General features: G+C 41.3%; 1 protein-coding gene across 1 annotated transcript in view; it reads left to right on the top strand.

Moving 5' to 3' along the window:
* The window catches only part of ppp2r5a (protein phosphatase 2, regulatory subunit B', alpha isoform), a 43,174-nt gene that overhangs the window by 1,137 nt on the left and 14,718 nt on the right, over positions 1-27,319 (top strand). Inside the window, exons 2-4 of the mRNA XM_085770134.1 lie at positions 15,478-15,674; positions 25,020-25,121; positions 25,222-25,314. Coding sequence (XP_085626260.1) covers positions 15,478-15,674; positions 25,020-25,121; positions 25,222-25,314 — 392 coding nt within the window. The remainder of the gene's footprint in view (positions 1-15,477; positions 15,675-25,019; positions 25,122-25,221; positions 25,315-27,319) is intronic.

The raw sequence follows: 27,319 nt of genomic DNA, 5'->3' as shown, positions 1-27,319 counted from the left end.
GAAAACATGCTGACGTATAACTCAAGCCCTGTGCCAGAGGCAGGGTTGCTGGAACATCTCAACAAAGAAGCACATACAATGCAGACTTAACTCGTTCCCATTCAGTCTGACACGATAGCCAAATAATCCAAACAAGTGCAGGAACAAGAACATGTAACCTGCAGGTGAAAAGGTGCTTGATCCAAACCCGACACCCAAATTTACTCACAATACAACATTTCACAAGACTGAACCACACCTGGCGAGAGTTATCACAATGCACCTGAGGAAATTAGAATTAAAAATCCAGGTAGATAGTTTTTGTTTGGATTTTGTTTGTTCAGATATGTACACAGCTCTATCATGTCGGTGACAACAAGAAGTACTAAGCTGTAGTCAGTGCATCAAAAATGCTGTGTATCAAGTGACACATGGGATAATATGGGTCTCCCCTATTAGGTGTAGGAGAGGCTGTTGTCAGTAGATGCAGTCTGCTGTTGTATGTGGAGGTAGGCATGTGGGTGGAGGTCTGGTATGTCATGTGACCTATCATGGAGTCGGCTCCTTACCTGTCAGTTGTAACGCTGCCCCTCCTAAAGGGGGAATGACTCACTCACATATTTGTTGAGTTGTGTCGATTGCCTGGTATTTTCCTCAACTGCAAATGACACACATACACATATTTTTAGAGTCAGTGTTTTCTGCTAGTTGCGCATTTATTTCCCTGGTGTATAGTTTATGCTCTGATGGTGAAATTCATACTTTCAGTACGTGATACCAGTAAAGTTTTGGTTTGGAAACTGCACCGACAAGAACTGACAACTGAAATGAAAGCACAACAAACTTGGCCCAAACAATGATGTGTTAAACACAAAACTATCTCATCTCCATGTGTATTGGTAACGTGACAAATTTAAGCACGGAGCAGCTGACTAAGTACCTGTTGGGTGTTTACCTGTAGCCTGCAGTCAAATGTGACACTGTCTAGTCTGTGTACTACTGTGTATTTAAGTCCATTCAAAACCATTTCCAGTGTGTACTTAACCACAAGTTATTTGACTGTAGTGCAGCAACCGTCTTGCGTTGTTTACTTTATTTTGATATTGATTTAGAGTTTTTGTTGAACCTCAACCTTGTCTACAATATATCAAAGATATAATGCACTTGCTTATTGAGTCACAGCATAATATTGAATAGAGACAGTAATACTGTGGAGATTTGACAGCCGTGAAAGACCCTGATCCCAATTCATATTCCTATTTAGCACAATGACACTGTCAAATTGAATTATTGGACTAAAATTTGCTCACATTTATAACACAGACAGGTCTAGACACATTTGAAACGGTGTTGCTGTTATTTGTAAGAGCAGAGGTGAGGTTAGAAACTTGCCTGGTCAAGTAGTTGGAAGTTTTCAACATGATGCAACTCAAAAACAAGCTGCAGTCAAGGTGTGTTGGAAATTTGGTCTTAATTATTTTTTATTGTTAATCCTGCAGTGCATAGTATACACCATGAGCTGAAATAGTAGATATGAGCACTGCACCACAACAACAACAATACCCAAAATCAACTTGAAGCAGTGCTGTTGCACCTGCCTGGTCGTCAAGAGTTAAAGTGGCGGCTAAATTATCCCATTTTCTCCCACTAAAAGCAGGAGGGTGTTTGTGCCTCGACTGGTGTGACTGCTTGTAGTATGGAAATCTCAAAGCTAAAAATTTAACTTCAAATTTGCATTCTCACACTGCATATCTGAAGTAGAAAGGAGGTTTCAAGTTATGTTAAGTAGGAAAAACACTTGTAATGCTGTGTCATATAATAATTGGTATAATTGGAGTGATTTTGCCGTGACAGCACATGATGTAGCCACATAAAGTGTAGACTTGATGGTGCCAGAGGGATACCCACTCACTTAAAGTTTGACACACATGGGATTGTTATTTTCGTCTTGCGGCAGCAGTGTGTAACAGTTCTGAATGATCACCATTAGGACTCAAAGGGGAACTATGTATATCCTGTCGCTTTTCCGCTGTTTTTCTAACCCTCCTCCTGGCCATGTGCATTTGTTTACAACAAAGCCGGCGAGAAATCAATCAATAGAGTGGTAGATAACATTATATATCATATACGATGTTACAGCGTGTATATTTGTGTAGTTAAATCTGTCATAAACAAGAGATTATGGGTTTTAGGGCGTGTTTGTGTCGTGGTGAGCAAAGACAAGATCTGGGACACCGGGACGACGGCCCTGATCTTGCAAAGTTGTTTTTCAGCCAAGAGACGCAATAATTGACACGCACGTGGAAGGCAGAGAGCCTCCGTTCTCCATTGCAACAAGTTAAGCCATTTATTAAACCATCACAATTACTCCAAAGCTGTTTTAGTTAAATGTAGCATTGTTAAGCTACAAATCCTGCACAGTTCCTCTTTAAAGTTTGAGTGCAGTTGTCCCGAAGGCTGCAGACTCCTGTATTGTCCGGCTACGCTCTGTGCATCTTCTGCTTCTGGTAGGACACTGCAGCCTGCTGCGCTCACGATGTTTCCTTCCACATTGTTCGAAAAATCAGATACAAATGGAGTCATTGTACTAAAGTTGGGACAGTTATCTGCGTTGTGTGCGCGTGTTGATTACTCAGTATTACTGTGTTCTCTGATTAGTCACCTATCCACCACTAAGGTTGTCTAGTTAGCACAATACACCTTATTCATGGCCCACCTCTGACAGTGTCAAAGGGTTTTCATGAGTACACGAAGCTCTTAGATGTTCAAACTTTATATTATTCTAAACACCTGTGGAGCCTTTCATTCCATAAATATCTAAATAAGTCTTTTTCCTGTCTACATGACTGTGTACTTTACCATGAGGATGTTTTGCAGGATCAGTTGCAAGTGTTGGAGCTGATTTAAATTCATTGAATCCTCATGTGTTGTCTTTGTGATGCACTCGTGGTTCACTCGAGGTGTTACAAATAGGCCAGATGCACAGGTAAAGCTGTGCATACTGAGGTGTACATTTGATACAAAACAAACAAAATGGTGTCATTGTTGGTCTGTGAGTGGGGCCGACATTGTTTGCACCTTATCTGTGGTGTTGTGTTGTCAGCTGATAACACAGTTTTGAGTCCGTTAACAGTTGCCTAAAAGCCAAAAGTGATACGAGTACATGCAACCAACAACAAAAGTCCTTTTTTTTTATTAATGAGTGTGCATGCTTTACCTGCCTTACTGAAAGTTATAATTTTCAGATAATTAACACTGGTCCTTGCTCCTAGAGTAACTAGACCAGTTCCTAAAAGACAGTAGCCTGCAAAGATGCTTCTTCCCTCCTGCAGTGGAGAGGCTGGAGCGCTTATAGCTCCTGTTGTGTGATAGACACTGAAAAGATGAGTCACTCAGAGACCAACATTGTTGCCATGGCAGCCAGAAGCCTTGAGAGCAAGCCAGGGAAATGTTTTACTTTCCAAATACAGACTGCTTCATTTTATGCTGCTATTTCTGTCGCTGGAGTGAAATTTTGAGCTGAGCCATGGTTTCTAACTAGACCCCGCGCTTACATGTAGTCGGTGTGGTGGTTCTTGTCGATAGCCTAAATATAGTACAGTCGCACCATCAGTCTAAAAGCGCATTGATTTTAATTTCCATGACTTTGTTCCCACACAGAAATCAAAGGTAGCTGTTCAGATGTGTTTGATCTTTTTTCTTTTGCTGTCGTCTTTTTTTTTTATTCTGAAAAAAATCTATTGATCCTCGAATCTACTGGCTGGCAGTGCACTACAGATTTAGTATTGCATCTGCTCTTCTTTAACATCGTTTTGACTCATGATGTACTCATGTTGAAAATCGATGCAGTAGATGGTTGTCTTCTTCTATTCCACATCTTCTTTGTCAATACCACACTCCTACATTACGATTCAGCTGCAGACGGCTTGGTTGGAGATTTTGGGTGTGTTATGCTGAAAGTTCTTGGCATCAAGCAGACATGTGGATGTGGGCTGTAGAGGTCTGGTGTGCTCACTTCTTTTCAACCTCCATACCCTCAGTTTTTTTCCTGTATTTTCAAACCTGCAGTCAGCTGAGGCAGTTTATCAGATTAAGGCACAAAAGGCTGTATACAACCTCTTGTCACAAAGGCAGTAGTACTCATGTAAACAGACCTAGCTGTGTTCATCTGTTCTCCATTCAGTCTAACAGTTAGTTACCATTAACTCTTCTTCTCACACACAACTATGGAAATTGAATTGGACATATTTCGCAGTTTTTGTAAATTTTTCACCATCCTTTAGCAGTGGCTCTATAATGCCCGTTCGTGGAGTACATGTCCACACTATTGGCCTATTGATTGACAACTGTTTCCCACACAGTCTGTTTCCATCAGGTCTGCCAGCAGATCGAAATCAATACATATTTTGCTAGGAAACAGAGATAAACAGGTTGTGTTGGACTGTGATAGAGTTTTTTTCCTCCATTTTTTGTGTGTTTTTTGTTGTATTTATTTATTTTTTTTAAAGTATAAAATCCATGAGTCATAATGTTAATGTGATTTTGGCAGGTCTTCAATATAGATTTAATAATGAAGTGAATGTCATTTTGCCCTTTCTGTAGGGTGTATGAACCCCAGTCTCACTTTTGAGTGTGGCGTGCACATCAGGACAGTATGGATGGACATGAATTATGTGTTAAATGGTCTATAGAGGTGGTAAAAAGTCTTAATTTGACCTGTTGAAACTCGCAGACACCATGTCTGTCACTGTCATAATTGTGCCCTCCAGCAGGTTAGGAATCACTTCTACCTGACCTGTTTCTACAGAACTGGTGCTTCGACTTTATCGTGTGGCAGCCGGTTTGCTTGTGCTTGTGATTGTGCGTTCCCATTATGACCAGCTGCACCTGGGGCTGGGCGGTGTTACATAATACACAATGTTTGGCTGGACCAGCCATAGTCCAGAGCTGCATCCCAGGTGTGAGATGAAGGCTTGGTTGGACTTTTCCCATTGGTTGTTCTAAAATGATTTGGTGTGAATGTTTTCTGGTATGTCTTCACAGCAGATCGACAACAGTTTGAATTTTCACAGAAGTAGTGTTGAGTGTTTAATTTCCCCTTCATAAATTGAATAATGTGATTTGAAATGGAGTACAAAAACTTAAGATAGCTTTTAATTACTCTCTAAAATGGAAGGTCGATGTATGAGAGAGTGTGTATGAGAGAGTGGAGTGTGTCTTCTGCCGTTTCTTTTTGATCTTTTGCCATTTAGATTTCAACCGTGTCTTGACATAGATAAGATATGCCAAGTTTCATGTCTTTCCACTGTGTTGTGTTTTCTTGTAAGGAAAGCAACTAAACGGTGACTCAGACAAGAATGTTTTCTTTGGGGTTTTTCGCTCCTCGCCGCAGTCAAATCTACTTGCATCGGAGGAAAAGTGCATTCTCCAACATTTATCACACATGCAGACTTGTTTCCTCATTGTTTGGGCCTGCCTTTCTTCATCTCGTCACCAGTCTTTTCCTCGCATGCAAATATGTGTTTTAGCTTCAAAAAGCAGTGTTTGTTCACTGTTGCACTTTATGTGACATGACAAGTGAAACTTATGCTTTATGATTACATGGATGTAGCTACATCCTAATAGGGCTAATAAAGCTGCTCTGCTATTAGGTGATACCATTCAGTGTCTTGTTTTCACAAATTTAAAACCTCAAAAAATAAATGTAGTCTAATGTGAGGCCAGGGAAAAAAGCTAATTTTCACATTTCAGAACCCTGAACCATAGAAATATTTGGTATTTTGGCCGGAAACATGCTAAGCTAAATGATGTGGGCATGATCAAGATGCCTGCTGATTCATTTCCTTTCAGTTGACTACCCAAAGATCAGCCGGTCTTTGCAGCTCTTCGTACAACTCACTGCTTCACTGCCACTTTCAGCGATCAATAGTCACAGCTCTAAACACTTGACATCAAGTCTTGCAATTCAGAAAGTGGTCTCTACACTGGCTATAAATATGGCTATCTTCTAAGTGAGTGTTCTCTGTCTCTGTTTTTATTTGCAATATAGAGCTTTACCCATCCACACACTAGCCTGTGTCATTTGTTCTGCCATTTGTGTTTCCACCCACCTTGTTGCTGTTTGCTGTTGTCTTTTCATTTTGAAAATAAAAACAGTAGCTGCAGGCAACTTGAACAAAGGAACAAGTACGAACGTGTCCGTTTGGGACCGTTTGCTGCCGAGGAGCCGGTGACGTGAAGACGGACCTCGACCTGTTGAACTCTACTATCCAAGACAGAAATAGGAATATGCTGGGGCTTCTGGCGTACCAGTCTCATTCACCCTTTCTCCACGCACAGTTATGACCTCTCTTGGCCAGATCGTCTGACATTCATCTTTCTCAGCAACAGTAACACATGCTCAGGTTTCACAGTAACCCACAGAGGTAATTTGAGTAAAACGGCTCCAGTGGTTTCTCTGTGACAGGCTGGATCACTGCTCATAGTACAACAGCATCCAATCTAAAATAGAAGCAGACCCCTAAAGAGTTTGATTCCTTTCCAAGGATTCTTTTCCCTTTCATGTTTGGCTCATCCTCGCACAGAGAAAAGAGCGCCGGTCGACTGCCTTTCACTCGTGGTTTATGTGACCAGCTTTAAATGAACCTTTGGATACTGTTTTTGGTTTTGAATGAGCTTGTAATTAGAAACTAGTCTACAGAGAACCTAATCAGTTGACACTTCTTTTCTCTGGTTTTGCACTTGAAGCCAACACTTCTAACATATAAACTGGAAGTGGGGGGGAAAGACGGACGTTATGCCCTCAGACTAGAGTTACAACCTGGCTGGTTCTCTTTGAAAATGGCTCCCACCATGAAGCTTTATTAAGTTTATGACTTCTTCCTCTCCTTCTAGGCATTAAAGATGATTATCTGCATGGTCTCTTCCTTTAGACTTCTCCAAAAACAAAATTAGGTGTCCTTTTTTTTTTTTTTTTTTAAAGATGCCAAGTTATGGACACAAGTAAAACAATAAGGCAGTTGACCAAAAGTAATGGTAGCGATGAATAAGTCTCTTTGTCGTGCATTTGGACAGCTGAGCAATCAGGTACCAAATGAGTTTTATGCTGCATTCAAAACAACTCGGAAATTACAGGTCGGAAACTTGGGTATCATTTCAGAGCTCCGATTTTCCGACTTGACGTCACAACAACATTTTAAATTTAAAATTTTTAGACAAAGGCCGCCATGTTTTTAAGTTATTTGCTGAGGTTTTAATGCATATTTTTTGTGTATTATTGCAGTTTAAGAAATATGTTTATATTAAGCTGTGATTGTTTCATTGTGTGAAATTATGGTCCTTATATGTAACGGAAATAACGGTTATCTAGGCTATAGCATTATATGTTACAGGCTGCAACTCTGTCGCGCACAACAACAAAATAGTTTGTTTTATCAGCATGTGTAGACTTATAATCTTAAACTGACCATACCCATTGTGTTTTCTGAAGTCCTCTGCTAGTTTACAGTGTTTCATTTGGCTGTGACATATGGGACCAGCTTTATATAAATGTGCACTTTCCACAAATGTGGAGAGACTACAGTCAAAAAGCAACTTGAAGATGTGACGGTATCTTACCCAACCAGTTGAGCAGCTGCAGTGTGACCTGTTTGGCATCACATGCTCTCATGCATTAACAGACACATTTACCCTACAGTAGCCTGTCACTCTTGTTTTTTTTCCTTTCCAGCTCAACAGTCATATCCTGCACATGTCGAGGCACCGCACAAGGCCCTCAACAATATGTCAGGATTTTCCCACAGATTTAGAGTCTACTCGTAGTGGTGGGTGGCGAGGGGTGTGACCGACATGCACGCAGAGACTCATGCGGTTTAACAAGGAGAATTAAAGCCAGGTTATTCTCTGTAACTACAATTTACAGATGCCTGTAAATGGCTCACTTGCAGGTTAGTGGTAGATACTGGGCACGGAGGAGCTGTGGAAAATTCTACGTCCAAAAAGATGATTTATTCTTTTCATTGAATCATTTTATCTCTCATGGGATGGTTGTAAAAACTGTACGCATGTCTAATAGACAGGAACATAAACCCAACCAGTGTGCCCAGTACAAGAGCACCTGCAGCTGTGAACTGGTGAAATTCTTTGGGTGTATCCACTTGTTTTCACCTGAACTAAATTCTTTCTGTCTTAGATCTTTGAACGTCTTGTAGGTTTACTTGTGCCAGTGCAAAAAAAATCAAAATCTGATGTGAAAGAGAGAGTACTTTTTATAGAGATTTGAAGAAATCCACCAGGAGAGTTAATTTTTAGTATAACACTTGCTAAAAATACAAAAAAAAAAAACAGAATCATGGGACTTTTTTTTTCTTGCTCTAAGGCACAAATGTTTCTTTTGGCAGACTGTAACCTAAACCTTAGGACTTACTTTAACCTTAACCATCAATAACCTAGAATATTTGTGTGACAGCATGGAAAAAATGCCTTGGTGCTACTTTTAAATCCGACGTAAATTAAGCATCAATTATTTTAGGAGTGTTGCTTTTTGCTTTGACTGAGGGAGGTCTCCATCAGTGAAGCTGCTGTGCATAACTATGACTTTCAATCTAATAGTTGTTTTCTATTTGGTTGGATTCTTGAATATTTAATGTTGTTCCAGCATCAGAGTTTTTGAGCAACATGTCATTGATGCAAAGTGTTATTAGCTTTTACATGAAAAAAACAAAACAAACCACTTTAGTTGATATGTGGCAACTTTTGCTTTTGCTTTGTAAGTATAAGCTGAATGAGTGTGAGTCACAGCTGAACTAAATGCAAACTGCAGGAGTAATCTGTCGCTGTTCAGAGGTCACCTGACCTGCATACTTTCCCTCAAGTTTGTTTTGGTCTTTTTCTGCTTGACTATAAGTTCTATGAAATGTTGATGGGCACCAAAAGGGCAGACAGCAATGTGAAGCAGTTTTTTCCGAGGCCCGATGTAAATATGTTTGTTGTATGTTTAACTGTGGATAGGTCAAGAAGCCCATCAGTGTGTCTGCCATTGTAGCGAGTGTTTTTCCATGTGCACAGTGCAGGTCTGTCCCTATACTGTAGTTGCATACGAGACTCGGCTCAAACCATCATATAAACTTTTGTTGAGAAAAAAAAAAAAGTCCTAATTCTGAAATGTGACGCATTCTGTTACAGTTTGCAAGAGGATTATATACTGAGGCAGTAATTTTCTTCTGTAGGACCACATTTTGGTTTGAAAAGAGATGCAAAGTGCTGTTTCCATAGAGCAGTGGTAATCAAAATGCAAATAGAGGTCGGACACTTTACTGTAGCTGCACAAAAACCGTCATTACTCTGAAATATATTTTTGTGGATGGATCTTTCTAACACAACACAGGCCGTTACCATTTTAGGCATTTTATTCATTTCTTAAGCTTTTCTTCTCTTCTTCTGCTACTCAGATTTTCACACAGCTCTTGCCTTCCTCATGGTATTCAGGGAAAAACTGCACGATCACCACAAATGCAACCCGCGATTGATACATTTGTTTTTCCCAACTGTTGCCCTCCATTGCAGACGAAAGCTGCAGAACATAATTTCTCCAGGCCACAATACATCATTCACTGTGGCAACGAAACATGGGCCGCTGAAATGGAAAACGGTTGCATAACTGCAGTTATCGCCCGTATAGAGCGTCGAATTCTGTTCACATGCAACATGTTTGCATTGGTATTTTAACTTTCTGCATTTTAGCCATGAATCTGTCTGTCTCCGTTTGCATCTACGTCTGTGCACAGTCTTAGCTGCTTGGTGCTGAGTCTTGCAGTTTCACATTGATGGATCTTGGAAACTTGTGTGCGGATTTGGTTTCATACTTTTGCCCAGATGCTTTGCCCATTTTAGAGATCCACTGATGGTTTCAGACCTCATGGCTTTGTATTTGCTCTGCCATTAGTGAGTGAGTGAACCGTTGGGCCTCATGTGGACAGGTTTAGCTGTATGTATTGTTATTTTGTTATTTGCTTTTGTGTATGTACATGCAGACAGTTGTGCGCAATAAACACAATGATTCGATACGCTTTTGTAGTGAGTATAGTTTATCTTTTGAAGGAAAGTGTATCTTATGCGATAGAAAACATTTCTCAATCTATGACTCGATGCAATTGTGCAGTTAAATGCACAATACTTCCTCCTTTAACATCTATCACCGTTGCTTTCTTGCAACCCTGGCACTGTTTGCTTTCCCTGTCTGTGCACACATCTCAAAATGGCTTCACTGGGTTCCCAGTCACGATTAGAAGAAACAGGATGTGTGTGCCAGCTGAATTTGAAAGGCTCCCAGTAAAAGGGTTTTAAAGAGGCACTGCATGGACATGAGACAACTCTGTATTCACATTTAAATATTTGCAAATGTGCTTTTGTTTTGTCATTTTGTATAATTATGTGTATTTGTGCCAAAAAAAAGATGATGATAATGAGAGGACAGGATGTAAGATGAATGAAATATCGTGACGGAGGACAGATTAAAGTACGATTTTTTTGCAGCGACCACTGTAACAGTTTCCAAAAGACTTCCCCCACATTTGGTGTTTGTAATGACAGTGGTGCAGAGCGCTGTCTAACACACCCCTCCAAAATATCCTGTAGGTGTCAATAGGACTGAGATCTAGTGAACGCTTGTGACTCACTTCATTTTCATACTCGACAAATCATTCATGCTCCGTACTGTAGCCTCTGCACCAAGTTTGTTCCATCGTGTACCCTGTTTTTGTCTTTTCTCGCTTGCATGTGGTAAATTGAACAATTAAGTGAGCACTTTCTTCGAGCTCTCTTTGCAGTGCTGTGGTTGTAGTGATGAGGTCATATTTCCTGTTTTTCTCACAAAATCTGGATTTGGTCGCGTGTTATATGATGCATGTTTCACTCGCGCAAAAAACTTTAGTTTTTACTTGAGTTCCTCAGTTTATCATCATACTGTAATGAAAGTCACTGATACTGAGCTGCAAACTTTATGAAATCTTACTATTTTTCAGTGACATTTTTGCTAAAAAAAAAAAAAAAGCCCTTGATTGAGGAGTTGGCGCATTTCAGCAAGTTGTAATTAAAGGATTTGGAAATAGCACCAGTATTATGAGGTGACTGACTATCCTTTGAAACATGCTTTGTTCCTGCAAGCATGATACTTAAGATCATCCCCACATAGTGTTTGTCTCACTGTGACAAACCAGAGTGGCATTCACCTCTCTCTGCAGTGGGCAGAAAAACACAAGCAGCAGGGCATGGACCTTAGAAGACATGATGACTGAACGGCTTGTGCAACGCGCGGTTTCTACACGACAGCGGTCGACAGCCACCAGATCCTGGTGTTGCTAAATACAGAGCAGATGAGCTGCTGTGTTTCTTTATTATCAGGGGTTTTCAACAGAACAAGCTGCAGTGTATTTTAGGACTCCATAGATGTGGTGTGTGTGTGTTGTGTGATCCTTCATGGATGTTTTCCCACTAATAAAAGAATAAATGAAACTTGTATATGAGAAGTTTCCAGCACTGTGGGGGATAACTAGTTGCTAACTTGGGCAATCCTTTGTCCGAAGTTCAACTTCCTTTTGCATCTGGTCGACTGGTTGGTTTGTTATTGTTACTTTATAGCTTGTGTGCATGTTAAGTGTGTTTTGGGGGCCGCGGTGCTTCCTGTGTCATTCAAGGTCATTTCATCTTACAGGATATTCAAAAGATTGTTATTAACTGGAAAAACACTCACGTGCAGCCAGGGCAGAAATACACACATACCTGCAGAGATCAACAGCAGCACAATGAGAGCATTATTTAGCGTGAAGCTCAGAGGACTCATAATGCATCTTGTGCTTTATCTTGCCCCTTTTAACTCTGCCACTTTCTTACTCATGGTGGTTATGCGTTGTCCTGAAATTGCATGGTTTTTTTTTCACCTAGATAATTGCAAAAGTGGTTCCTAAAGCTTTTTGGGAAAACATTCAAAATATGCAGCGCAGGAGAGGGATTAAATGTGACGCCTCATCTTCCTTCTCGTGTTGTCTACAATGTGATTTCCAAGATAAAGCGCTTCATGTGGGAGTGAAGGACCCCTGTTCTCTCCTTCAGATTAACACGTTTATGTATCGCCCCGAAACCGAATCCATGTTGATCTTTGGCAGCTCGATTCATTTGGAATTATATTATCTGATCTACCAGATGATTTCTTCTCTCTCCCTGTTCTCACACATGGCTTCATGGTCCTAATGGAAATACTTCCCCTCTGTGCTAAGCACCCTGAGGAGTTTGTGCACTAATGCCTCTGTATCTGAAAGGCAAAAATAGCCTCACATTGGGGGGAAAAAAAGCATCTACATGTCAGACTGCATCCTGCAGCCCCGGCCTTCCCTTCCCTCTGGAGGATAAAGACAAATAAAAACGATTTGTTACATATGATCCAGCAAGGGGAGGCCGTGTTTGTCATCGTTGCATGACCATGACCCATCATGAGGGAACAATGGAGGAAAACATGGACCTCAAGCTGATAATACCTTTACAGGGGACATATTATGGAAATATCACTTTTTGAAGGCTCTTTAACATATATTTGGGTGTTTGACTTGCCTTCCTGCCCCCAAAATGTGAGAATTGGCAACAGAATCTGTAATTTGCAGACTCCTGAGGTTGAAATCCTTGTGGTTTTACAAGCTTTTTCCTCAGTTGTCTCCCAATGTCCTTAGTTTTCGAATTTGCATAATCCCACCTAGAGTTGCAACAATTAATCATTGAATCGTACAATAATCGACTATTAAATTAATCGTCAACTATTTTGATAATCGAATAAACTGTTTGGGTGGTTTTTTTTAAAGAAAAAAGCTTATTTCGTCTTTCATCTTCTTAAATGTGAATACTTCTGGTTTCTTTGTTCCTTTATGACATTAAACTGAGTATCTTTTTGGTTTGTGGACAAAACAAGACATTTGAGGATGTCATGTTGTGGTTTGGGAAACACTGATTGACATTTTTTAACTTTTTTTGACCAAACAACTAATCGATGAATCGTTTAAATAATCTACAGATGAATCGATAATGAAAATAATCGTTAGTTGCTGCCTTAATCCCTCCCCTACCTGTGAGTATTGGTACCAGTAGAGCGGGTGGGGTAAGCAGTGGCTCATTTGCATTTAAAGGGACAGGCACTGAACAGGGCTGTTTTGAACAGATGAAAAAAGAGCTTTGATGTTTGAGGTATTTTGGGGTATTTTGACTGAACCATGTCACAGGCATGTCTTTAAGACACCTGGGAACTATTTTAATTTGTAGAAAAGGGACATAATATGTCTCCTTTAAAGCTTAGATTTCGAGAAACAGTTTGACATCTTGTGAAACATGCTGAGAGGTAGATGAGAAAACTGATAGCACCTTCATATATTTACAGTAAATATGAAACCTCAGCCAGGCGAGGCTTAGCCCAACTTAGCTTAGCATAGCACAGTCACCAGAAACATAGGGGAACTGCAATGCTGGCTCTGTGTCCAGAGGAAACAAACACTTCCCAGTCTCTCTGAATTGCACCGACTATAGCACGTATCTCATTTGTTCAGTCTGTGCCGTCACATTTATCATGCATTTAAGAGAGCCTATCAATCTCCTCTATTAACTCGTGGCTAGAAAGCAAATGATCATTCACCTAGTTGTCAGACTGTTACACTGCCGCTCGTACGTCTTCCCTGTAGCTCGGCTCCAATCACTGCCTAGGAAACACTGAAGGGTTTTGAATCCACTATGCCTGCCCCGAAGAGCTGACACCCTGCTCTACAGAAATCTCCCACATACCACTGACAAGGGAAGAAATGTGAGCTACCCATAAGTCATCTTAATGATGGCAGCGTTCGGGCCACAGGGGCATCATGGGCCCTTTTTATACTTTATTTTTTTTTATTTCTTTTTTCCACGTTGGTATTCGGTCTGCCCTTTCCCTGTGGAATCCTTTGAGATTCGATACTTTGGAAAATTGGCATTAGGGGCAAAGAAGTGTGATAACAAGTCGGCCCGGTGTAGTTACACTCAGATATTACATTCACTCGGAGCAGCAGCAGCCGGTCGTTTGACCTATGGAGTTCAGTTACGTAAGCACTTCGTCAGCTGTCAACACCACTGGAACCTTTTCACTAGCTGTGAAATTTTTTTTAGCTGCTGCGCCTCACAGTGCGATGTCCCCATGCCACACCACTTTATGGGGTAATGCCTGTTCAGTTACATAATATTGCCCAATAAGAAACCGCACCATGACTTCTTCTCACCCTCTCACTTCTCTACTCTCACTGTTTAAAAAAAAAACCAAACAAAAACACACACTGTGGGAGGGGAGCGCTAATACAGAAGTGTGTTTATGAGCTTTACGGCCGCAACAACTTTGAATTGAAAAGTCACACATTCAGATTGCAAGTCAAATTCCCAAACAATCAGCTATAAGACAACAAAAAGCTGCAAGTCCTCACATAAAAAAGCTGCAGCCATCACATGTTCGACTTTTTTGTTTGAAAAAGTGACAGTATTGCATTGAAACTGAACAAGCATGCTCTCTTAATGTCTGGAAAATAAGATTTGTAGGCACCTCCTCCCAAAATGCTTTATGGTATTAGATAAAAATGGGATTAGAGAAAAAATAAAAGTCTCTTGCACTTTAGATGTTGCATCTGGCCACATTGCAATAGGTGTTTGTGGAGGGACAACTCATTTTCATCAGCTTGTATTTAAATTTTACGCAGAGAAATGTGCAATCCGGACATAAATTTGAAATGTCCCTCGGTGTCAACAAGTGTCACGGATGGCATCTGTATTTGTGTAACTTCACAACCTTTTTGGCGGTGCCGGGTTCCCGAGGTGTCGTCAATCACCGGCGTTTGAGAGGGTTCGGGTTCACTTTTAGCCGGTGTCTTCCTGCTGCCGCTACACAGGGAGTCGCGTGTCTGCTGCGGCGATGAGCTTCTGCTGTGTAGGAACAGAACATCACTGTACAGTGTGTCACCGCGTTTCTGGACGGCTGCCAAACACTGTTTATAGCTTAGCTGGGGTCAAGTTTGACAGCTCTAATAACCCCGAACGCTCTCACCGTCTAATCCATAAAAGGCTTTACAATCAAAGCCGAGAATGACTGGGCTGCGTCTGCGCGGCAAAATAAAACACACTGGTGCATTGTGTGTGTTGGTTTCTCGACTATGTAACACTATTCAGTGGCTATTCGGAGGCTGTTTTGCTGTCATGTTTTTAGACCTGCTGCTCAACCAGAATTAGCTGTAGACACAAAGACTCACTCCTGGCACATGCAAAATTAAATGCACTACCTTAGACTCGACACTATTGTAATGCACAACTCATATTACCTTTGGAAACAGTAGCAAGTGTCATCCCTGCTTGTTGCATCTGTAATCCGCCTTCATGGAGCTTTGTTTTTTGTTGCTTTTATACATATAAGCAGTAATAACGAGTATATTCTCTCCTTTTGTGTGATTCCAGACGCTCCCTCCACTGAGCAGCAGGAACTGTTCACCCAGAAACTCCAGCAGTGCTGCATGCTCTTCGACTTCTGCGACTCGGTGACCGACCTGAAGAGCAAGGAGATCAAGAGGGCGACGCTCAACGAGCTCGTCGACTATGTTTCCACCAACAGAGGGGTGCTGGTGGAGTCGGCGTACCCGGAGATCACCAACATGGTGAGGATATATACAGCGCTTAAATATATATCCGTGGCTCCTTTATCATTTAGAAAAATAAACTCTACACTTGCTGAGCCCGGTGTAACCACAGCAGCAGTTAATTGTTAAGTCATGTGCTATTATTAAACGGCAGAGAGAGAGATGTCCCCTCTGTGTCACTATAACATCCTGTGCACTTGTGCAGGATTAAAGAATGGAGGCTCATCGTGTGTCTAGACAGGGTGTGTCATGTCAGCAGAATATGAGCAACATGTTAACCATCTTTATTCAAAACCCATTCCCCCAAACAAAATGAAAGTCCAGAGTGCTCAGAAGGTTCATCTAATCATGTGACAAAGCTGCTCTTTGGTGGGAATATAGACGTCAAAAGAAGGGAAATCCAAGGCATTCTTCTTTAAATGTGTGAAAAGCCTTTATTCAAAAGGGGCTATTTCATATAGAAAAGATAAAAACATAATGAAAGTGGATTGCAGCCCACGCGTTTCGGCACAAAAGCCTTCCTCAGCGTGTAACACCTCAGCACGCTGATGCTCCTTTGTATAGGATGATTGGAATCACCTGGGTAGGTAGGAGGACAATGGAAACATGGGAAATAACAGATCATGACCAATAGATGTCTCCACCAATGAAATTAAGAAAAATAGAAAAAGAAAAGAAGAAACACCATATTTCTGTAGTGATAGAAAAAAAGTAGCATACATTTTTTTAATGTAAACAACACAAAATCCACAGCACAAAAACTGGAGCAGCCCAGTGGAGGTGGTGTCATCGTCCTCCCATCTGTGTTTTTCTTTCCTCCTCTGACTTTGACCCACTGCACTACATCCGACGCGATGAAATTGGATTTGGATTTCTCATTGTACTGTACAAACTGAATATCTGTCCCTCACTCTGTTGATTATTGTTTTTTCGCAATTTCTCTCAAACAGGTGTTCGGGTTTCAGAGAAATTCCCTTCCATTCTTTTTACTAGTGCTGTTGAAAGATCAGATATAAATCAGATACAAATTACTTTATTAATCCCCAAAGGGAAATGCACTTGTCCTGCAGCTCATCTGCCATTTGCAGAAAGTTAAAGCAGTACTTAAGAACTTTCAGTTTTGGTTGAGTTTGGTGGCGCCAGTGGCCCAAAGCGGTAGTGTTTTGCCTGAAAGAAGACTCCATTTCCCATGAGCACTAGCGCGTAGCGTCGTAAACATTCTGATCTCCTGGTGCATGGAAATTAACAGAAGATGTCCAAACTAAGTTTCTGTTAGCAGCGGATCATTTCACAGTAAACACACATGCACAATCCGACGGAAAGGTGCCGCATTGCCTGCTCCCTCCTCGTCGTGGCTCGTGAAAGTGAAACTTAAGTGAGAGCCGGGTTCCAGCCATGCTCCTCAAAGCTGCTTAGTGTCAGTGAAGGCGATACAGACCCCCTCAGGCCATGACAGAGGTGTCATTCAACCTGTTGTAAGTCGATGTACCATAACAGAAGTTATGAATATATTATATGAAGGTTGAAAAGTTCCTTAGTGTTGGTTTAAAAAGCCTGATGGCTGGAGGTGCAAAGGATCTTCTACATCTCTCCGTCCACCACCGCCGTTGTTTTGGTCCATCAAGGTGTCATGAAGTGGATGATCCCAGTCGTTCAGAACGGCCTGTTGAACATCTTCAGTTTACATCTCTTCACCAACATCTCCAGCTCATCACTCTTGTTGGGCAGAGAGTTGACAGTAGGCTACATCTCCAGCCTCCTTGCCCTCCTCTCCACACAGAAGTATCCGTCAGTCGTTGACACAATATGACAAAAATAAAGCAAAACGTTGAGTAACAACTCCGAGCTACCACCAGACTTTGCTGCTGCCAGTTGAAGCTCGTGTTCTGGAATAAGATGCCACCCACCCATTCATTCATTTCTAATCATAGCGAACAAACGCTGTTAACCTGTCAGACGTTTGAGACTGACTGCACTCAGCGTCTTCAGCTCATCACCAAACCCTTTCCTAGAAAAAAAAAATAGCTCACTATGTTGATGCTAGTTTCTGTCACACAAGGCTCCAGCTGGAGTTTGATGGTTTTTCTAAACTTCCAAGAAATGGCATTTTACTTTGCAGGTCATGTGACCTCTTCAGAGACGACTCTGCTATGTACAGACATGTTAATGCTAAACTAAACACAACTCCACCCACACCAGTACATCTTCCCCAGAATGAGGGAATAAATTATCTCCACAAAATGCTTCTTTAGGAAAGAAAAATAGATATTTATATAACTGTACACCTTATCGATACAGCATGAGGAGTTCATGAGGTTTTGTTCCTCACAGTGATGTAAGAAGTCCACTTTAGAAACACTTTTCTTGAGTTCCAGCAGTCTTCTCTTATTTCCACAACAGCGTGTGTTACTGCAAATTTGCAAGAAATGCACACCTGTGTTAATTGTAGTGGTGTCGGACGACTTCTGTCGTCGTCTATGAGAGTCTGGAAAACATGTTGTGAGCTCTCGAGCCACGTGGGAAACAACAAAACTGTAACCTGAAGAGCTGCATGTACAGTAGAGATGTGACGTTACCACATAAATGATGTTCAAATATTCATCTGGAGAGACGTAGTGAACTCCATGAGCTCATTCGTGAGAAAAGTCAGAGTGCAAAGGCTCGGTTTCCAGTGATGAACACTTTGGCTGCTGCAGGATCTTTTTTAAACACCTGATACTGTGTTTAACAGCCAACCCCACCTCTTGCAAGGTATCACTGACCAGCATGTTATAGATTTGTGTTGATGTAGTAGTAGGTGCCCTGAGCAACCTCGTTCCCTCCTACAGTATGATAATGACTCATGTGCAACACTTAAGAGCAGAGCAGAGCGGTCGGTATTGTTGCAGCGCTTCACTCCACACTGCAGATAATCATGATGGAGACAAATGAGCACATCCACAGCTGAGTCAAGGAGTCTTCAGATTACTAATGGCCTGCAGGCAGTAATCCATGTCAGACCTGGCAACTATTGATTTAGGATTCACAGGATATTTGCACGTCTTTAAAAGTCTTACAAATCGTTGCATTTCAAATGACACTGTGAAATAGGTATGAAAATGCATCTAATTTGTTACTAAAAACATGCTAAATGTTTTATTGCAGGACTATTATATTTACTTATAGGCTTTACTGGCTGCATACAGTTTATCATGCCGTCATTTCAAAATGTCTAGAACAACAAGTTTGTTTTTTTCCCCCCCTAAATATAAATATTCCACCTTGGATAAATGGGATTTTGTGCTCTGCCTGCAACATGGCATGGTAAACTTCCTAATGCGCCAGCACAGAGAGTAAACATAGCAGCAAATCCTTGTGGTGGTGACAGTGCTCCAAAGTAATAAAAATAAGATCTAGGCTAACTAATGCAATCACGACAACCAGAAGTGGGAAGCGTCGGCTATAGTTACTCCGCGGTTAATTTCAAAGACATGACTAGTGCAAATTCCTTTTCCAGGTGTAGCAGTGCTAAAATATCTGGAGCGCTACACATTTCTGCTTTTCCACTCAAGATGTAGCAGTAATGCAAAACAGAAAAATTAAAATCTTCTAATCATTTCATCACAGCCAGTGAGAGACAGTAAATATTGATGTTTAATAATTGCAATTCAGATTAGTTTCGTGTTTCTTTTAATTAATCACAAAGAAATGATCAACAAACTTCAGCTACTCTAATTGAACACATCATGCACTAGATAATAAAATACATAACTTATTGTAGCTTCTTCATAATACTTTTCCTCATTGACCACTCGGGCCACCAGAGCAGCAGGTTAGCAGGTTCGTTACCTGGGGGCGGTGTAAACGCGTGACTCCAGCTGGTCGATCGGCGGCGGCCTTTCTTCATAATCTCATTTATCTATGCAGAGTATATTAGAAAGATATGAGTCGAGCTCAAGAGGCGGCCCCGGCGCAAGCGACTGCACTAGAGACGGGCTCCCTGAACGAGGTTAGACAAATAGCAGCTGCACTTTTCAGAAAGCTGGCCTGATAATAGCTCTCCCGGATACTCCATGCTTGGCATCACATGATAATGAAGAGGTGAGTGTTTAAAGTGCAGCCCATTATTCTGCTGCAGCAAGGACCGCTTTGATCACCGAGGTTGTTAGGAGTACAACAGTCACGTTCTATCATCTGTGTGAAAAGGACGTGTTGCTGACTCTATAATTAGTATCACTAGTATGTTATAGAAAATTTCTTTTTTTTAAATGATTTTGACTGATTTCTTACCTCCTCTTTGTTGGGGACAGTAGAGTAGAAAGACAGAGACGTTATCTAATAAAAAGAGCATCAGGGAGTTTTATAATTCCCCTTTAATTCGCTTTAATTCGCGTCCTTTTTTATCCTTGATAGTGCATGTATTTTCTCTCCCTCCTCCTCCTCCCTCCCTCCCTCCCTCCCTCCCTCCCTCCCTCCCTCCGTCCTCCCACTATTTCTTTCTGTCTCATCCGGTGCGTTGCTAGGTGTTGCTAGGTTGCTACTACTGTCTCCCTCAGACTGACCCCACACCGAGCTACAGCCTCCCTGTCACCACTGAGCCCACACCAGTTTCACTTCCAGCGCTGTCACTTAGGAACAACCTCTTCTTGTTTTTTTTTGACATTGAATCCTCCTACATCACCGACACACACAGACACACACACACACACACACACACACACACACACACACATCACTGTTTCCTTTTTGCCACACATGAAAATTTCTCACACGCCCCCCGTGTTTGTCATCCGCCCACAGTATTTTCTCATGTTTTGTCGAACCGTAGTTATTTTTCAATATTGCGAAGTGGCTGGGGGAATTAAAGGAGCATGCCTTGTGCTTATTTTGTGAATTATATAACCTATTATTATGTGTAGACAGCAGTGTAGCTCAGAGACCGTAGGCCAAAGAATAGACAGATTAATACATTCATTTGGCTGCTGTTTAATTTAAACAGCAACACCAGGCTGTACATGGTGCAGATTAGGTCTCAACCTCACCATTATATTGTGTTCTCCGACTCAAGGATGAACAAATTAGATTTGGTTTAGTTTAAAGGTTGAGTTACTTCAAGGAATTACAGTGCAATTCTTACCTAATTTACCACAAACTGTTCATATTTTATGTGATTTTTACAATACAATACACTGAAAAATTATGAAACTAGCCTGAGTGGTGGTGGTCGCAATACTAAAGCAAAACGGTAATTATAGATTTGACTTTGTGAGCGTTTGAACTCAGGAGCACTCCTAGAAAAAAAAAAGAAAACGTGCATCACGCTGAGCTGCAGTGTCCCACCTGGCAACCCCTAGCCCTCTGATGTGAGTCATCTGAGTCCAGCTCATCCACTGATGTGCCTCGTACCAGGGAAAACACACAACACAGTAATACACCACAGAAAGCTCATAGAGGGCATACATCTGCTTTCATTATCGGCCGCATCTGCATACATCTGCATAGTCTGCAGATAATGAAGCGAGGCCATTAGACTGTATTCAGGGAGGCTGATCAATCTTAGTGGTGCATCCTCATGTCAGCAGTAGTTGCTGTTGTTGTTGTTGTTGTGTTTTAATCTAGAGGGAAGAAAATGCAAAATGTGTGTTATTGTTTCATCACAGCAGACCTGTCCCATAGTCTTCTCAATGTGCCTGTGCCTTGTATTTAAGCAGTCGAGTGCATCTTTGAAGCTACCAAAATGCAAAATACAATGCAGGAGTTGCATCATTTTAAGTTACAGACTTAAATCAGATGCCAAAACACAGCACAGAAGTTTATGACAGACTTGGTTTTACAAGTGAGCTTTGTATTGTTTATTCCCTCATAATGTTGGGTAGGAAAATAGAAATATGTTTTTCACCTTGCAAAGATGACCCTGCAGCAGCAGCAGCAGCAGCAGCAGCACCACGCCGGCTCCATTCAAATAAATGAGAAGTGGGTCTGAATGTGGCTTTGATGCTGCATCGATGACATATTTTCTGGGCTTACGTAGATGTTGGCATCACCCCGGTTCATTGGCATTTGGATTCCTGCAGAAGATGAGCTCTGTGACAAACAAACATTCACCATACTTAGAGCAATCTTAACAAATTAAGGTCATTTTACTGACATTTGATGCCTAAATACAATCACCTGTAGTTTGATTTTTGCATTTACCTCTTTTATAAAAGCTTCTTTTTTTCTTTTACAAAGTAATAATAGCTAGCTACTAGTTATCTAACCAAAAATCCATTCAAAAATCCATTGACTTTGTAACAAGGGACCTGAAAGTGCTAAAATGCTCCTGTGGCTCTCTGTTGGCACCAGTAGAGTAATACAGTGTTCTTCCAGTGACGTGGGTAATTGACCTAGCTAAACTAAATATAACTATTGACTCTTACATGAGCGTCTGATTGGCTCTATGTATTAAAGTGAACCTAAATGCAAACATCAAGACTCGGTGGGCATGAAATACACCGTGAGTAATTAGATATCAAATCATGCAGTAGTCAGTCATCAACAGGTTCTTTAACTGTTTCACTAATGCAGGCTCGTTCTCGGCGAGTTTGACCATCGAACATCAAGTGTTGTTGCCAGATGGTATTTTCATCAGCTTAGAAACAGCTGCACCACAGTGTCAGACTTCTCTAAAATAACAGGAAGGCCACAAGCAGGCAAATAACAGCTCAGTACGACAGTGGTGAGCTGAAGGGCATCTCTGAATGCACAACTCACTCAACCTTGAAGGGGATGGACGGCAGCAGCACAAGAACAAGCAGTGGGTACCAGTAATTTCCACTGATAAACACGATCAGACGATAATGGTCATGTGAAAACCAAGACCCCAGCTCCGTTCGTTCCAAAGGCTTTTATAATGGAAATCATTGGGGGGGGGGGGAAGATGGACCGTTTTTCCTCCTCCTCCTAAAACAAAACAAAAAAGTATTGTGTGGTTTATCTGAAGCCAACTCAGTTGACTGAACATCCTCCCCTCGATCCAACTGGAAAAACATAAATTATGAATTAATTTCTTGAATTATGGTTGCTTTGGAGTGAAATAGGCACGGAGGAGCTCTTCAGAGGCTGTGCCTAATGAAGTGGCCACTAATCAAATAGCTGTGTGTATCATGATATTACAGAAACGATTTATTACACCAGAGGTTAAAGTTAGACATTGCTTCTATACAGCCTCTTAAGCATGAACCACTGAACCAGTTAAAGCAGACGCCACTATTACAGAGGATTACAGAGAAAGTGCTTTTCTGAAACACTAAATGAAATTCATTTTTCTAGACCTCAATCTAATCATTGTCTTGTTTTTCTTTGAATTACTGAATAATTAAAACCACTGAGGCCTCCAAATGTAATCTGAGAAGGAATCAACACGCTAATTGTGACGAGGGGAAGAAGACATAGGAGGATTTATGAGTAAAAAAAAAAAGAGGATGCAACACTTCTCTCTGATCCTCCCTGAAGTGAAAACATTTCAGACAGGGTAGAAAATATCAGAGAGGATGCCGTAATAGTTTCTGCTTTCGGCGGTCGTATCCTCGTTCGCTGCTTTCTATGGATATCTGCTGGCAGCTCTCAAAATCCACCTACAATCCAAGTTGCTCACAGATCTTGGGTGACCGTCAAGTTTAAAATTCCTTGGCCGCCTTCCTCCGCCATAAATGTCATTTGGATTTTCCAGTTGCCAATAGGTAATTTGATGTTGTCTTTATCACGTCAGCATGCGAGCGCGCATCCAATCACGTAATGCCAGCTTTTCCAGCCTGCCACTGCTGTGTCTGTGTGTGTGTCACTCTCAAATTTACCCTGGCTAAAAATAACAAGGTGGGACAGAGCCGACTACAACGATTGTCTTTGGTACAGAATTTTAATAGGGGTTTGTGGGGGATGCAGAATCTGTGATGGTTTTATCCAGCTCCTTTCTGTGTTGGTGACCACATGAATCATCGCTTGAATTAAACATGATCAGACAAAGTTGCTCCTAGAGATCCGAGAGATATTAATTCAAGTGTATTTGAATTGTTCTTCTCCAGACTTGTACTAGAAGTTTTTAAGAATTCAGAGCTGTGAATTATTTTTTGTGTAAAGCAGGTAGCAGTTTACATCTTACATCAATCAGTACGTTTACATGACACTTGAGAAAACCAAATTATTGCCTTAATCTGACTATAACTGAACAACTGAGTGCATGTAAGCACATTAGTCCGACTAATATCAAAGTTGTCCAACTCCGACGCGATTGGAATTCAACTTTCTCCGGCATGTATACGCCTTTATCACAGTTTAACTGGACAACGAATGTGCGCATGCTCCACACCCCCTGCGCTGCCGTAAGACCCCGGACCCAAAACATCCAAGAAAGCCGGCCACAGAAGCTGTTGTTGTAGCGTTATGGCGTTCTTGTCTGCCTCTCAAAATCACCAGGATGAGGGATAGCGTGAACCTTATCTGCACAATAAGTAAAGCGCACATTACGTACGAGATGAACAAAGCCGTACGATTAACCATCTCGCTGTTGTTCAAAAATGCCGGTCTGCCGTCTGGCTAATAGGTTAACCGGAAAAAAGGCAGTATTAACCTGTTGAAACGACGCATATCGCCACCTGGTGTTGAGGAGTAGGACACGTTCCCATCAGTTATTCAATTTTCTCAGTTGCATATGAACTGGGACAAGGACAGAAGGCCGATTAGACGCAAAAATCGAATTTTGAGCATAGCTGGATTAAGCTGTGCATGTAAACGTAATGTACCGAATTTGTCACTCACATCTTCACCATTTGTGCCCATGTTTATTTAATCTCTGGGAAACGGTAACAACTGCTTACCACAAAACATCAGCATATTACAGTAAAAGCATCTTTTCAGTATCATACTCCAAGTGCAAACTCTGCACCTTTGTCTAAATTCTTTGGCGTGACGTCATATGACCTGTGTTGTGGTCTCGAAAACAACTAGATTTTAACTCTAACCTAACCATAACCTCTTGGTCTTGAACTGGTCTCGATCTCGATACCACAAAGTTGGCAATATTACAATCTAGGCTCAGACTTGCTATACAAGCACCTTGTTGTTATTAGAGGTGGGTGTGTGGAGTGGAGGCCTGGAAACCAAATCAGATTTTATGAAAGAGCATTTGTTGGGGGGGAAAAAAAAAAAAAAAAGTTGTCAATTAAACGTCACCCATCTTCTCTACCCATCATGTCTCTGCACGTTTAGGAGAAGGATACTTGTTGGTCGTCTGAAAACAACTGTCACAACCTGTTTTCCGTCTGCCTGTCTTTCCACATTCTCTGGGGATATTAACCTCTTCTGTCTGTTTTGTATGACAAATCTGATTCGTTCTTTCCTCTCCAGATCTGCACCAACATTTTCCGGACTCTTCCACCAAGTGAAAATCCTGATTTTGACCCCGAGGAGGATGAACCCACTCTGGAGGCTTCATGGCCTCACATGCAGGTAAGAATCTGATATATTAAGTCTGTGCTTATTCACCTTCAGATTACATCCTATTTAGTCTCTAAACTTTCCATTTCCTCTGCTTTTCTTTGTCGTCCAGCTGGTCTACGAGTTTCTCCTGCGTTTTCTAGAAAACCCAGATTTCCAGCCCAGCATCGCGAAGCGCTACATAGATCAGAAATTTGTCCTGCAGGTGAGTTTCTCTTTCTGAAAACACACTGACTTAGTTATTCACACATTTGCATACCTATTTGAAACTGTAATATCACATACCCCACCCATTACATCCAGCCAACACACAAAAACACACACAAATGGGAATCAAAAATGACTTGCAGCTGTTGCACAAGTTTCACAATGGAAAGCCTGGTGAGAAAACAGCTGTCTGGGTCTAAATATTAAGATTACTGTGCAGATTTTCAGTCTCTTCTTCATTGTGTTGCACTCAGAGGTTGGTTCATCCAACATTGAACAAAGATCTCTGTTATCCTGGCAGCATCAGACAAGGCAGGCAGTCAGTCAGAGGCTTTAAGATGGACTTCTTGTTAGAAATATTTTCTTTTTACACAGCATCAGGATAACAGGAGATGCCAGTTATTTGCATAAAGGCACTTGCATCAAAAGATGTTTGTTAGCAGGAAGAGAAATGTGTTACTATAGAGGGATTATCTGTTTACCAACAAATCAGGATGCGTGCGCAACCTGACTGCAGAAAGAACCGGTTGTCATGGTTACCTCCATGGATCTAGTGTAGTCAAAGCGGTGTTAGCTAGCGATGTTGTCAGCCTACTACAACAGTTTATCACCTACTGATGTAGTGTGTGTTTTATACATAGACTGTTTTATAGTTTTATAACGGCAGGAAAAAAAAACAAAAACGTCAGGACAGAGGATCGAGTTTGTACCGCGGCAACTCAGCCACGGGACAATACATGGACACTCACAGCACAGCGTCGGTCATCGGTAAAAACAACACTGTCACTGTGCGTCCCTAACGTTACCTACAGCTATTTAACAGACAATCATGTTCAGGAAAACACTCACGATTACAAAACTCAGTGTCTGTGAGGACTGAGGTGCTGCCTGGTCGGAGACGAGGGAAGAGGACGGACATGTCTAAAGTCTGGAACAACTGCATAACGTAACTATAACGTTACGTGCATGGCTGAGTATGTACCGGTAATCTAAAACAATGTAGTTTAACGTTAATTAATCTCAGCTTGCTTTCCATTAGTATGTGACCTCGTCTTCAGTCACTGTCGTAGTAAACATTTCACAACTCATTCGCTGCAGTTATAACGTTACAGCTGTGCCTGTGAGCATTTAGCTTCATCACCATTCAAACCAACATATCTAACACGTTATATTGCTCGAAATTAATCGCCAATGTACTATTTTCTCTCTCGTTTGCCTTGAAAGGGGTGCGAGTTGACGGTATTCTGTTAAATTTGCGCGTTTTGTTATTTTTATCAAAACAATTAGTGCAACTTCCAGCACAAAAAGACCTGATCACGGCTCTTGCTGCTCTCTTTCTGCAGGCGACATGCGCAGTAGAACGTCAGTGACGTAGGCTGATAATCCCTCTATAAGAATGGCAATAGCAGCAGAACAAAAGCTTCTTTTCTTTTTTTTTTACTTGTGCCACTTTTGTTTTCCTCCTGAAACCAAAGATTTAAGGTGTTTTTTGTTATTTAATCATCTAAATTGCAGGTTAGAGGAGGAAACTAGCAGACTGTTGTTATCTGTCAACCAGTTATTTTCTAAATGTCAGCAAATTGGGAGAGTGCGGTTTCCAGTTTACCAGGTCCTAGTATGAGGTCTTCAGATGTTGTGTTTCATCTCACCAACAGTTCAGACCCTTGTTCACTATAATAATAGCATAGCATGAGAACATTTTGCATTTAAAAAAGCAGATTTGTTTTGTTTTTTTCAGTTTTACTTGGAAATTACTGGAACTAGCAGGAGTTAAATTGTTGACAGCTTCTCACGGTTCTTCCAGGTGGTTGGTCAAGTGATCAGTATTTCCGAATGTGGTAAATGCATTGTTATGTGTTTTGGGAGTTCACCAACCTACGTTATGCTTCACTGGATGAGTCAAACCATTACTTCGCTGCAGCTCGTCTACATCTGTCCTGGCTCTGTCTGTACCCACCTACCTCAGGAATGCTTCACTTCTTACGTGAAGCTGCAGAGAAGCA

Source organism: Trachurus japonicus, chromosome 24 (genome assembly GCF_045865225.1).
Source record: "Trachurus japonicus isolate A0001 chromosome 24, Traja_1.0".
Lineage (NCBI taxonomy): Eukaryota > Metazoa > Chordata > Actinopteri > Carangiformes > Carangidae > Trachurus > Trachurus japonicus.
This window is presented reverse-complemented; position numbering and strand designations above follow the sequence as displayed.